Here is a 14,070-nt window from a genome sequence, read left to right as displayed (position 1 = left end):
GCATTCTGAGGAGGGTATACTTTCTTTTTTCCCATGATTGTAGCTGTGAAGTAAAAATAGTTCAAGCAAGTACTTTTATTACTTCAGGAACTAAAGCTTTTAGATATATCGATAAACAAGATTTCTAATCTAACGGCTATATGCTGAACACTGCAATATGGCAATCAGACATTTGCCTTCTGTATGAGATGGACAAGCTTGATCGATAAGTAAAACACTCTTCAAAATTAATTTATTTTATTACTTCATACTCAAGACTAATCTTTTTATGGATGGATGCAAAGCAAGCAGGAGGACGCAAAATTCGGAGAATAAAATGCGGCGCAACTTCAGTCCTGTAGTTGTGAAAAGTTATGACCGCTTTCTGTACAAGAAAGATCACAGTACCCTCCGATTGACATTTCGCGTCGCAGAGAAGCCGAACGGAGCAAGGAGGGGGATGAGGGTCGGGTGGAAACTCACCCAGACACAGCAAACTAAATACGCACATACTGTAGTCGACGACTGTGGGACCAGTAACCCATCATTACTTGATCTGCAGACTGAACAAAGGGAACTCACAGCGACTTTTGAGTACCGTGTCGACTAGTTATAAAACTTAAGTTTGCGCATTCTTCGATGTTAAAATGCTTTAAGATTTTGAAAATTTTGTTCAATTGACCCAGTATCAGGAAGGTATCACTAAGTCCCACTCAAGACCCACATTTTTTCCTTTTTTATTTTAATTATTATTTTTTTGCTTGCGATGCGCGGCACCTTTGCATTACTTTTGATTACCTGTGCGGGGGGAATTTTAGGGTGCCAGCTTCCCCATGACTGGAGACCCCAGACTGAAGCATGCCGCGCAGAACTCGCGGAGATCATTGTCTACGCCAGGGTACTCGCAATGCACAGGGACTCATACAGCGTTTATAACTACTTGCCCTGGCAGTACGACACGGAGCTATTCTTCTCCGCCGAGATCGAGCTTCTGTGCGACCAAGCATGGGGCAGCATGCTGGAAGTCCCCGCTGGATCCAGGTTCAATGTCACCGGACTCGGATACTTTCCCTGCTATTCATACAGCGTCACGGAAAACAATGCCTACTATTTCTTCTTAAGGTGTGGCTGAACTTTCTGTACGGCGCAGTAGATTTATTAATATTGATAGAATTTGCCGTTATATTCCAGTCTGGTTTCTTAATATTCTGTCGCATTGATTTATCTTTCCTTCAAAGAATCTCTTTTAAAAGTTAAACTTTTTAATGGTGTCACTGAAGGACGCTTCAACATTCAGTAGATATTATGTGGTTGTATGTGGTTGAAGTATTTGAGCCCAGGCATGAACGTCATCGGCCATTCATCAACATTGATATTGATTTCTGTTGTTGGTACAATACTGTTAGTCCGATCCCTATGGACAGGGACAAATACTTGAGTGATTCCTTGCAGTTAGTAATTTCTTCTATGTTTATTTATGTATTCACTAATCCATTCACTCATTTATATATGTATTTATTAGATTTCTTAAGCTGTTCATAAGACCAAGTTTAGCCCAGCTGTGAATGGATGTGCATCCTGCATCAGGTGGGACGTACAGTACGTGCGTGTGTGTGTGTGTGTGTGTGTGTATGTGTGCGCAAAGTGGGGCTGTGTGGAAGGGATCGGGGGGTAAATGGCTCATGTTTCCAGGGTGCTCAGGTTTTGTGTTCCATGGCAACTGCGCCAGAATGTAATGTTTCAGCTGTTCCTTCCCCCACTGCCTCGCGAAAGTGTATTTCTGCAGACTCAGCAATTATCCGAGGCGCAGAATAGCAGTTTGTTACTGGGCGATTGAGGATGACAGATTGCATGTCTGTGTCAAATATCATTTTTATTTCACCTGTATGGTCAGCTGGACTTATTTAATCAAATAGAAAGTCCGTCTTTTTTTCTGGAACCAGAAGTGTACAGAAAAGGTCAGATGTAACCAAAACGGTTTTGTCTTGAAGATGTAGAATCTTATTTTAGTCACCTTAAGAGGCGTCAGTTTACATTATTTAGCAGATATTAAGGGCTTCCTTTGTTCTTGCCCCTGTTCCGTTTAGTTCAGCTTTGGAGTTTATGCAGTAGCTTAATTATCTGCATCAGTAGTTCACCATTGTGAAAAAGGTTTCGAATACACGACGACCTGTCCCTCTTACAGTAGCTACTCTACACCCCACACTCTTAATTCGCCATTGAAGCTCCAAAACTGTAATACCATATTTTACATGTTACATGTAGTAAGTACATGCATATGCTTCTACAATGTAATTTAAAACAAGCTTGCTTTCAAATGGAGTACTTAGGTGATAAACAGTGATATCCTGCCTCAGTTTTAAAGTAGATGTAATTTTGGAAAGTTATGCAGTCCGTTGAACCATATGCTGTTACTGAGCTTATTACAAAATTGGAGCAGCTCTTAAAGCAAAGGCTTGAGAAGATTAGATTCCCTTTGTACTGCTAATATTAAAGTAACATCTGGACAGACTAACTGCTACTAAGAGTTTGTGCAGCAGCCTCTAGGGGGCTAATATGCAGTGGTGTGACATGTTAGTAGAACATGAAGAATCTTCTTCTGCAGCAGATGCTGCTTGCATTGATGAATGCTTCAAAAGACAGGTTTACACCTCTAGGTCTTTATAATCATGCATGATTTGCAAACACAAACATACAACAAAAAGCAATTTAGCTTGACAAAGGGAAAACTTCAGGGTAGGAGTTCGCTGTTAGATCAGTGTGCCAATCGCTCCATCAGTAAGAAAGTCCAGTCCATTGAGCTTGGATGGTCGTAACAGGCAGCATCTGTGATTGAATCACTAATGAGCTCCTGCATGCAGAGTATCGCGTTTGAGAAAGTAGGTTTTCTCAGATGTTCATCTAATACCCTGTTTCACAATGCAAATATAAACGCCTGGCTTCATGTTGGCCTTTCACAGGCATTGTTCCTCGTCATTAATATCCATTTCCTCACAGAACTTGACAAGGTGCCCCAGAGCCAAGAGCAATAATGTCTGTATGTACAGACTGTCAGGGGAATATTCTGTGGCAGTGGGCAGATGTCTGTACTGTAACTGTTTGCGAGGTGTCCTGTTTCACTGGACGCATGTTGATAGAGACTGGATTCTGTATGTCTGCCCTGACAAGGAGATCTGAAGGGTGAGGCAAAGAACATATGACAATGTCTTTAATTTCTCTTAAATTTGCTGAGGGCGCTCAGGAAAGATCTAGGCGTGGAGCAGGATGGTGCAACGGGCAGCCTAAGAATAACCATAGGTTTCCTGCCTGTAGATAACATAGAACATTCTACCACACCAGTGTTTCTCCACCCAGTCTTCAGGGACCCCAGACAGTCCACACTTTAGCTCCCTTCTCGCTCACACCTGTACCAGGTATTCAGTCTTGTAAATGAATGAGGATGAATGCGCTGATATCTCTCGTAACTTACCGAGTAAGAAGCAAAAGAATTTACGGTTTCCTGTGGCAGTGCGCTTCAATCTGAAGTCTACACACTTAAATTGGCAGGTCTTTAGAATGGTTCAGGTTGAGGCTTGTGCACATACTATGGAACTATGAACCAATCAGGCAGCTGGTTCCAGTTTGAGTGAAGTCCTCAGGAATAAAAAGCTGAATTTAGACGTTAAGTGAAGCAATATGTCTTTGTCCAAACAACATTTGTGTCAACACAAGTTTGCCTGAGGAGTTCTTGGGTTTTCATCACAGACAGGGCAAGAGTTTTGGAACTAATTCTGATTAGAAAACTGGGAATTCTGATTGAGAAAGATCTGAGAACATTCTGGAAACCAGTCAGTGCTCAGAACAAAGAAGAAGCCACCAGATATGCTTCGCCTTTGAATGGTCTCCGTAGTATTAGTGCACGCTGATACATCACATGAGTTACTGGGAGAAGTGGCAAAAATCTAAGGAAGGTGAAACTCAAAATCACATCTTCAACAATATTGAAATAAAATTGGGAAAAGCTTATTTAGTGACTAAAGTAAAACTATAAATGTATAAATCATTTTTGAGAAGATATGTCAGGATTTTGTTTATAAAAATTGATTTATAAATTCATATTGATGTCATTCTGCCATTTTTCTTACTTGATTTGTTAATACCAACTAATGTTTTGCAGAATTTTGCTCACACTTGGGGAAAAAAGGCTTTGGATCACAGTTACAAAAAATAAAAACTCTAGGAGACAGTAGGATCTGAGGAGCCTGCTTGAATATACTGACATAAAAACAGTGCATGCAGAGACGCAACATTTTCTCTCAGTGCTCAGCATCTGGATCTAATTAGCAGTTTGGCTTGAGTTTTCTGTGTGTTACTTTTGGAGGGACCAGTCTGCACTGAATCACAGGGATCTTAGCTGGAGCTGAAAGCCACAGAATGGCTCACATGTTCGTGTGCACAGTTTAGCACAAGGCATCTAATTAACGATAGTTAAGGATAATGGGTTCCTTCTGTCTGCATGTTAACTAGACCTGCAAGGTAACTACCACAAATAATTAAGCAGGCATTGAAGTGGTACTGAAGATGGATGGATGATAAAAAATACATTATTATTGCTGGTCTCAGCAACATGTCACTATTGTAAATGAAGAACCCGGTTATGCAGGACATCCCTCTTATGCAGTACATCCCTGCTTAGTTTATTCCTCAACACCCTTAAACGCTCCTGTTTACATTGCAGCACCGTGGTTGACTGCCTTGCATATACTCCATCAGATGAGACTCTGTTGATGTTGCTTTTTATTGTTTTTCCATGAAAAGAACATTATCATGTGTGAAGCCTCTGGCAGAAAATGCAGTGGGAGCGAGGTGAGGATAGCAGGGGGCAAACGTGTGCTTTTCAGGCCACACTGCGCTCCCCGACTTCCAAAAACCACACAGCTCTTGCTGACACAGTTGTGAAAAAGGACATCCAGGTGACCTGAAAAATCTTCCCGAGTGCATATCTTAAGGGTATTTTCCTTACCTACATGATCCCACTACAACAGCCTGTCAAATGCAGTGAGCATCACCCAACCCACTAATCTGTCATCGGCAAATTTTGATACTTTTTTCATTGTTAGCAGATGGAGCCCTTCCTCCACTTTCCATGACTGGAGATGGTAAGCAAACAATGCCCACTGCAGCATTCTGATGGTGTCCCTGGTTCCACAGGCACTGAAAGTGCCCAATCAACAGGGCTCATGAAATTAGCTTAGTTTAACTGTTACCATGGTTATTGCATTATTATTTGGGTGAAACAATTCCATGCATCAATTGTTAAGGCCACAATACAATATAATCAAATTAGTTAATAAATATCGACTCATATCATTAAACTATGATAATACCCCAAAATGCTGCCGAAAAAAAAGTCTCTGAAAAAGTGTCTCACGTAAAGAAATCTAGAGACTTTAGAGACTTAGTAAAGAGTTGATACCAGTACATTAGTGTATCCTATGTCGTTTAGTACACATCTGTTCCTACATTTTCAAAGAGTAAGCTATACATATCCAGAAGTATAAATACAAGACAGAATATTTGTTGTGCAGACATTTGTGTTTTTGAGACATAATTAAAACACTTTGTATAGTTTTCCTTCAACATATTGTGTTCTTAAAATGGAAAATTATACATTTATTGCTAAGTCAATTAAAACATTATGTCAATTCAAAGAAATTCCACTAAAATCAGGTTATGACTGTTTTGAAAATATCGTTCATGTATTATCTAACTGTATCAAATCGTAGAGTAATTGCAGTAACATCGCCAGATATTGAATTGCTGCCTTGCAAGACCAAAATCTAACTGGCAAAGCTTATGATTTACATCCCTATTTATTATGCTCCGCAATGCCCCTGCCCCCCCCCCCCCCCCCCCCCCCACACCAACTCCTATAAGCAACCTCCTTCATTTCATTCTGCATTGAAGGTTTTCACACATACCCAAGCGTCTAAAGTCAACATCAACAAGGTTGAGTGATGGACCTGATGTGTTTCTTGACCCTCTGCCTGGGAACTCATGGAGGACAAACAACACAAAAATATCCAGTTGACTGATTTTGAAACTGATATTGCACAATGGTAGCATATAGGCATAATTTTGCAGAGCAAAAGAGTATGGTATGGTAGAGTACAGTATGGTACAGTATGGTATGGTAGAGTACGGTATGGTAGATTATGGTCTGCTAGAGTATGATATGGTAGAGTATGGTATGGTAGAGTATTGTTGGTGCAGTGGTTAGTCCTGTTGCCTCACACCTCTGGCACTAGGATTCAAGTCTCCATCATGGCTCCGTGTGTGTGAAGTTTGCGTGTTCTCCCTATGTTACTGTGGGATTTCCTGCGGGTACTCCAGTTTCCCCCCACAGCCCAACACCATGCTGAGACTCATTGGAGTTACCAAACTGAGCATAGGTGTGCATGTGTGAGTGTGCCCTGTGATGGGTTGGTGCCCTATCCTTGGTTATTGACTGCCTTGTGCCCTGCGATGGGTTGGTGCCCCATCCTGGGTTGGGCTCTGGACCCCCTGCAACCCTGAATAGGATTAACAGTTACTGAAAGTGGATGGATGGAATAATATGGTTTCAAAGTAATACTCAAGGTAGCATGGCTGTTTTTTAAATATGAGATTGATCAAATATCAAGATACAGTGTTTTTTTCTTTGATCACACCGGGGGGCCTTAATTGGGTCTAAAAGGTGTATATTAAATGGACTGCATTTATATAGTGCTTTTTACCAAAGCACGCCTCACATTCACCCATTCACCCATCCACACTCACATTCACATTCACACACTGGTGGTGGAGGCTGCCATGCAAGGTGCCAACCAGCTCACCGGGAGCAATTTGGGGTTCAGTGTCTTGCTCAAGGACACTTCGATGGGGTCAGGAGGACCCGGGGCTCAAACCTGCAACCCTCCGGTTGCTGAACGGTAGCACTACCTCCTGCACCACCATCACCCCCATATTAAACAACTACAGGGATTCCCCTCATAGAGAAATGCTCAGATACAATTATTCATATTGCTGCTGACGTATAAGCTGCATGATTGCTTATGAATTACGTTTTTGCCGTACAGCTGGCTTAAGGCCAGGCCACCACGAGACGCTCCCATCTGACCAGCTTCTCAGAACAGGCAGGAAGATGACAAATAGCAGAAATCATTTTGCTTAGGGTCCCAAAAATGGTTGGGCCGGCCATGTAGTACAATGAAATATGAGTATTTGAGTCTTTTTTACTCTCAGTAATTTCATAACGTGCAATTAAAGATTTAAGGTGCCACACTGTGCCAGGGCTTGTGAATGATGGTCATGAGCAATCTCCTGTTTGCCCTTTTCTCAGAATGGATGAGAACTTCAGCATCATGCCCCATGGCGTGAACTTCCAAGATCCCATCTTCCCAGACACACCAGAGAACCACCGCATTTTCGCCAGTCTCTTCCAGTTTTCTAACTGTACTGCCGGCACCCAGGTTCACACCTATACCCCTGAGTGGGAGGCTCAGGAGGACAGCCGGGTAAGGTGCCCTCCAAAATTTCAATTATTATTAATGGCCACATTGTCTAACATGTAGGATTATTGCGTGAATTTGAAAGGCTGAACGTTAAGCTACAGTGAAAGTGGATTACGCACAGCCAAGCCCAGCATCTGCATCTGCATCTGCTTGGGGAATGCCCCAACCCAGCACTAATGCACTGCAAGAAAGCTTGCAGCGTTGAATCTTCTGGTGGGTTCATTTTCATTACTCAGTCTGCACCTGATGCATAAAGACATCTTCATTGCAAACATTCCAACAGTCATGTTTCAGTTCTCTCACCTTTAAATTAAGTTAATTGAACTTCCCGCTTAGCAGAATAATTGGGACTATTCCATCAATAATGGGATGCAGCTGACATAGGTTCAGCACCCAGTGGGTCCAAAGAGTTGGACAGTCAAGTTGTGTGGTCTTCATTCCCTGAGACCTGAATTTTCAATGGATGGCAGACCAGGAATGTAAAACATTTTCCCAGACAACATGTTCTCACAGTATACTGCCAATGGTTTCACCTTGGACAGGATTTGGGACAGATATATGTTATATAAGTTATATAAGTTTATAAGTTATAAGCTTTTTATTAATTATGGAATCAAAAATTCCTCATGGACATCATAAATATTCTGTAACTGCAAAGCACAGCTCATCAAACCAATGAACTTTCCCTGTTTTTTGGTTAGTTTCTGAGAATTAAGTTCACTCCCCCCCCCCCCCCCCCCCCATGTTTGGCTGGCTACTACAGTTCCTGCTGTTAGTCACTGTCCTCCTGGTGAATTTCAGGTGGTGACCTTGTTTCTGTGGATTTTTATCATATAATAAAATACTTAATTTTGTGACATAGCTTTTTTCAGTTAAAAAAAAAAGATACAAATTTCTTCAGACATATGTTTATTTTTAAATCAATATAAAAATGCATTGCTTCACCAGTTCTCTTTTAAAAGCCTTGGAATTATATCAGCGTACCAAGTACAAGGTTCATTTTATGACAATCTTCACATTGGTATCGATGAATACATATTGACCATCTTCTCCAGGTGCATACGGCTCTCGCAAGGTTCTGTTTTCAATCATGTGTTGCATGGAACGAAAGCACTCTGTTGTGATGGCTGTTGTGATGACAGTCTTGTGCTTACAATTCATGTGACTGGACAGCTCTCCGTGTTTTACTCTGACAGCTGGACATCCTATAGCACTCGTGTTTTTCTGCTACACCTTAGCATCTCAGAAGATGTTAGTTTTCAGGGACCTGCACTGTCATTAGAACAAATGCTAACTGCATCTGGTCATCTGGTATTTCGAAAAATTATTGATTCAAGTTTTTGAAGTTTAGGGCTGGATCAAATCTGCGAGCTCTAATGACTGTGGACATTGAATTCCTGCAGCTTACTGTAATATCAACTCTAACATCAGCTCTAAAATTTCTAACACAACTTGTGTGAAACGATGTAATTTTCTAAAATTTTAACAGACTCAGAGTCATGTTGTCACGTACAGTCAAAAAGTAGTATCACAATCTATAGGTAAATATTTTTGTTCACATTTATGCTGTATTGATGCCCATCCCAGAACATTAACAAGAGCATCTGTGCAGCGCATAACTGAAAACTGAATAGGTGTACAATTCATTTAGAAAGATGTCTGCTGTCTGTATTATGACTGGTTTTATGTTAAAGGACTTATTTTCAACAAACACCACTTCTTGTTATGCTGTTGTTCTTTTGCTGTTTGTTGTTATAAATGGTCTTGATAAATCTTTCTTCAACAATTGACATAATATAGACAAATATTCATGTGTACAACAATACCTTGAATCTATTTCCGATAAAGTTGTCTTCTTTGATGAATAAACCAGAAAACATTTTATTCCCCGAACCCCTGCATACATAACTTACATAATTGCTTATCAAAACAAAGGTAAATAGCTAAATAACACAGAAAATAAAAGCTAAAAATACCAAAGGAACATCCATCAAAAATAAAATGTTTTAATATTAAAATCTGTGGAGCAAAGCGATTTCACAGATGAGCCCTTAAGCCCAATTTCTTCAGTGACTGTCTGACCCTGAACTCTGATTTTCACTTGTATGTCGCTTTGGACAAAAGTGACGTCTAAATAAATAAATGTAAATCTCCAGTTTCACTAACCCTCTATATGGATTGAGGTTTGAATCCCATCGCTACTCCAAATGGTCAGATCTTTTATTACAACTAAGAAATTAAACTGTGTAACGTTTATTCAGTAAACAAATTCTATTGATGATGTTTCCCCCTTTCATTTTTTCATGGTATGTCCCCTACTACAGCTGTTGTGTTCAACAGTGCAGAAAGCCTTGTTTGAGGAAGAGGAGAAGGTGAGGACACTTTCACAAAAGGTGCGTTTCCTGGAAAAGACCAACAACCACCTGAGAGACAAGGTGAAAAACATGAAACGGTTGCTGCGGCAAAGCAAACGTGAGACTAAAGACCAGACGCACCACCTCAAGCAGATTCACGAGCCCCAGGTTGCAGACAATGGCCATCAACACCACCCCCAGCAGGAAACTACCCACAACCAAGACAAAACCCTCAAGAAGGTCCTCACTAAAAAGCTGAAGGACTAAGCTCACCTTTGAGATGGTCCTTTGTAAGGGACAAAGTTTGCTGTGTTGGAACAATGGAAGAATGTGCTGTTTATACCTAGCAACAAATTAGCAGGGGGAACAGAACTAGGAACAGGAACAGAAATGAGATCAGATTTGCCCATTTATTTTTGCTTGGCAGATAGTGAGAGGGACATCTTTAGAAGCAAGTCAAAGTAAGTTGGTTTTTTGAAGTATGGACACAAAGAGGTAGATAGGTACAGAATCTCAAACAGACATTCTCAAAATTCTGGGCAAAAACAGTGGTCATTGTCCTTCCCACTGTGTAATATTTCCAGATATTCATCTTTGTGTGCTGATATATTTAGAGATATTTGGTAGCCAACTGTGTAACTTTACATGTAAACTCTGTATCCTCTGCTTTAGAGCAAATGCCCTGATTTTACAGCTCTGTAGTACTACCAAAAATTATTTTAAACACATTTTTAAGAGCACTTTAGCTCAGACTGAAAGCAGTTTCCATCTGCTTTCTAAGCAAAGTCTATTCTCCATGCCTCATTTTGACACAGTGGTAATCTACAGCAGCCTTTATTAGACCTGTTGCATGCTGGGAATGCTGTAATCTGCCCACACCAATTTGCCTCGTCTCTGTTACCGGGAGCAACAGCCAAATCTCACCTGCCCCCCCCGCCCCCTCAACCTTTCTGGCTTGGCCCCATTAGCAGTCAGCAAACCGCTCTCATGTAATCAACGTGGCTGGAGTGTCAGCCATACAGCTTTTGTCAGCAGGGGGCTCCACCAGTCCCTCAGCTGGTCAGGTTTGTAGTGATGTCTAGGCCGCTGAGATGTACAGCTCCTATGGCTTCCGAGCAGAGCTACAAAGCGAGCCAGTGTCCCGACAGTGCAGCTCTCACCACTGAGGCCAGTGTCCTGACAGTGCAACTCTCACCACTGAGGCCACTGTCCCGACTGCAGCTCTCACCACTGAGGCCAGTGTCCCGACTGCAGCTCTCACCACTGAGGCCAGTGTCCCGACAGCGCAGCTCTCACCACTGAGGCCAGTGTCCCGACAGTGCAGCTCTCACCACTGAGGCCAGTGTCCCGACAGCGCAGCTCTCACCACTGAGGCCAGTGTCCCGACAGTGCAGCTCTCACCACTGAGGCCACTGTCCCGGCTGCAGATCTCACCACTGAGGCCAGTGTCCCGACAGTGCAGCTCTCACCACTGAGGCCAGTGTCCCGACAGTGCAGCTCTCACCACTGAGGCCAGTGTCCCGACAGTGCAGCTCTCACCACTGAGGCCAGTGTCCCGACAGTGCAGCTCTCACCACTGAGGCCACTGTCCCGGCTGCAGCTCTCACCACTGAGGCCAGTGTCCCGACAGTGCAGCTCTCACCACTGAGGCCAGTGTCCCGACAGTGCAGCTCTCACCACTGAGGCCACTGTCCCGACTGCAGCTCTCACCACTGAGGCCAGTGTCCCGACAGTGCAGCTCTCACCACTGAGGCCAGTGTCCCGACAGTGCAGCTCTCACCACTGAGGCCAGTGTCCCGACAGTGCAGCTCTCACCACTGAGACATATGTCACCTGGATTCTTGCCCTTTCTGTTCCCCGTCTGCCTACAAACACACCAAAACGAAATGGCTCTTCAGAAAAAATGTGAATGCTTCATTTCGTAATGTGTAATTTTTCTTTCTTAATAATTCTGTTGTTGATTTATGTATGCATATTTTGAATTGAAAAATGTGAGTGTTTCCTTTTAAAACCAGGGTGCTGAGCACTACTTTAAAAATGCAACCATTTGTCATGATAAATAATGTCTTGAAAGATAATCTATAGCTTTTTAAGCTTTAAGACTGATACCAAGATGAGACCAGCTTAGTACAATGAGCATTTGGTGCAGTGTATTGGACTTATTAAAATGATATCCAGAAACGGTAACATGGTCCTCTTAATGGAAATGTATTTTAAACAGTGTTTGTTTTCATGCTTTCAAACTATTTCATTTTATAATGTAAACAGTACCTTATGAAGCCCAACTAATTTCACATGTATTAAGGATCAAAATAAATTTTCCTTTTATAAATTCCCTCCATGCATGTGAACAGTAAAAGCCCAATGGACAAAACCTAATAACCTATGTTACAGCGTAATTTACAGACTGCAGGTATTAACAGGTAAGACGGGGTGTTTGTAGGTTATTGGGCTTGGTGGCATCATCCCGACTGCTGTTACAGCTGTCTTCCCTTGTGGGATCACATCATTTACCTGAAAAGAAGCAGTTCGGCCAAAAAATGTTACCAAATGATTAACTGAACCTCAGTCGTCAGTTATTCAGCATTAATTTAAGGAGAAGACCAGGTAAGTAAAAGTCTGGGCTATGTTTCCCTATGAACTTTGTGATTGATTCTCTTCAGAAATGGGGTATTTCCATGAAGCTATCCACATTGTTTTGTTCTGGAGATGAATTATATATCCATTAAATAACTCAGATATTTATGTGCCATTCACACATACAGACACACAAATTTAGTTGACTATTTTTTGATAAAGGAATCAAGATCCACATACACTGAGACTCAATTGTTATGTATATTACAGGTCAACATTTGAGAAATTCTAATTAATTGTAAATAAGTAAACTTACTGTAAAGAAAATGAGCTTTCAATTTTTAGTTAGACTTGCATTCTAGGGTGATTTTATGGTGGGTCGAGTTGCGTAAGCTATTCAGTTCTTAAATATTCTTAAATATTTACACTAAACTCTCAGTAGTTTCAAGGAGAGACCTAAACCATGATCTTTTCCATATGGAACAGTAAGGTAATCAAAGTATGCGCCAAATATGTGCATGCGTGAGGCATTCGAAGCTTTTTCACATGTGGCTTTGATGTATCTGGCTTGCCCTTCAAAGATGACAGCTAAGCACTCAACTTCCTCGCACTCCAAAAACAATTACATCACATGACCTACCTCAGAGGGGCTCTCATCGCACAATGGACACGATTCAAAGATAACATAAGCAAAGCGTCTTCGTAATATGTATTAACCTACAATCTCTAAAGCAGATGTATGACAATAAGGCAGTCTTTTACTGATATTTTCCTTTATTTGTGTTGCTTTTGCTGTAGTAACGTGCCATTTGCAAATGCTGTGAGTGCTTCATGGATATTTACATCCATTCCCAGTTCTGTGCAAATCCAATGGCAACAAGAAAGTGAGCGATGGCAGATATGACAGATAAGATCATCGTGGCAGCAGTATATAGCAATGACATTCTCAGCCAATTAATGCAGAAACTGGTTGAAAAGGGAGGTACATTTGCTCAAAGATATAAGAATATCTGTGCTCCCAAACCTGACATCTGTCCTCCAGAAAACAAGCATGTCCTTGGTGCACACTTTGCCCCAGAAATCCAGCTGGCTCAATTACTGAAACATGGATAAAATTGAGGATATCCTAATTATGGTGCATTATAGCAGGATCCACCCACGGTGGGTTAGTGGTTCTGCAGGGGGGGGGGGGGGGGGGGGGGAGAGGTGCAGAACACCAAATTGAAATGAGGATATCCTAATTATGGTGCATTACGGTAGGACCCACCGACGGAGGGTTATCGGTTGTGCAGGGAGGCCGCAGAATGGCGTACTGAAATGAGGATATCCTAATTATGGTGCATTACGGTAGGACCCACCGACGGAGGGTTATCAGTTGTGCAGGGAGGCCGCAGAATGGCGTACTGAAATGAGGATATCCTAATTATGGTGCATTACGGTAGGACCCACTGACGGAAGGTTAGCGGTTGTGCAGGGAGGCCGCAGAATGGCGTACTGAAATGAGGATATCCTAATTATGGTGCATTACGGTAGGACCCACCGACGGAGGGTTATCGGTTGTGCAGGGAGGCCGCAGAATGGCGTACTGAAATGAGGATATCCTAATTATGGTGCATTAAGGTAGGACC

At 42.0% G+C, this 14,070-nt stretch overlaps 1 protein-coding gene across 3 annotated transcripts; it reads left to right on the top strand.

The window, feature by feature from the left end:
• Window positions 1-343: 343 nt before the first annotated feature.
• On the top strand, window positions 344-12,197 carry ccdc3b (coiled-coil domain containing 3b). Of its 3 annotated transcripts, none has more exons than XR_011992507.1 (4): window positions 344-1,101; window positions 7,340-7,514; window positions 9,836-11,032; window positions 11,169-12,197. XR_011992507.1 is itself a non-coding variant. In XM_023791043.2 (3 exons), the coding sequence occupies exons 1-3, from the start codon at window positions 746-748 to the stop codon at window positions 10,130-10,132; spliced, it is 828 nt and encodes a 275-aa protein (XP_023646811.1). In that variant the 5' UTR covers window positions 344-745; the 3' UTR covers window positions 10,133-12,197. The 3 variants fall into 3 exon arrangements, 1 of the variants encoding a protein (XP_023646811.1); XR_011992506.1 differs by having other exon boundaries at window positions 9,836-11,273; window positions 11,307-12,197; XM_023791043.2 differs by having other exon boundaries at window positions 9,836-12,197.
• The last annotated feature ends 1,873 nt before the right edge of the window (window positions 12,198-14,070 follow it).

Source organism: Paramormyrops kingsleyae, chromosome 8 (assembly GCF_048594095.1).
Source record: "Paramormyrops kingsleyae isolate MSU_618 chromosome 8, PKINGS_0.4, whole genome shotgun sequence".
NCBI lineage: Eukaryota > Metazoa > Chordata > Actinopteri > Osteoglossiformes > Mormyridae > Paramormyrops > Paramormyrops kingsleyae.
Note: the sequence above shows the minus strand (reverse complement) of the source record. Positions and strands in the feature narration are given on the sequence as shown.

Coding starts and splice junctions, on each gene's coding strand:
- ccdc3b (XM_023791043.2), top strand. CDS start 746: ATGCGCGGCACCTTTGCATTACTTTTGATTACCTGTGCGGGGGGAATT. Junction 1,102..7,339: donor GCCTACTATTTCTTCTTAAG/GTGTGGCTGAAC, acceptor CCCTTTTCTCAG/AATGGATGAGAACTTCAGCA. Junction 7,515..9,835: donor AGGCTCAGGAGGACAGCCGG/GTAAGGTGCCCT, acceptor CCCCTACTACAG/CTGTTGTGTTCAACAGTGCA.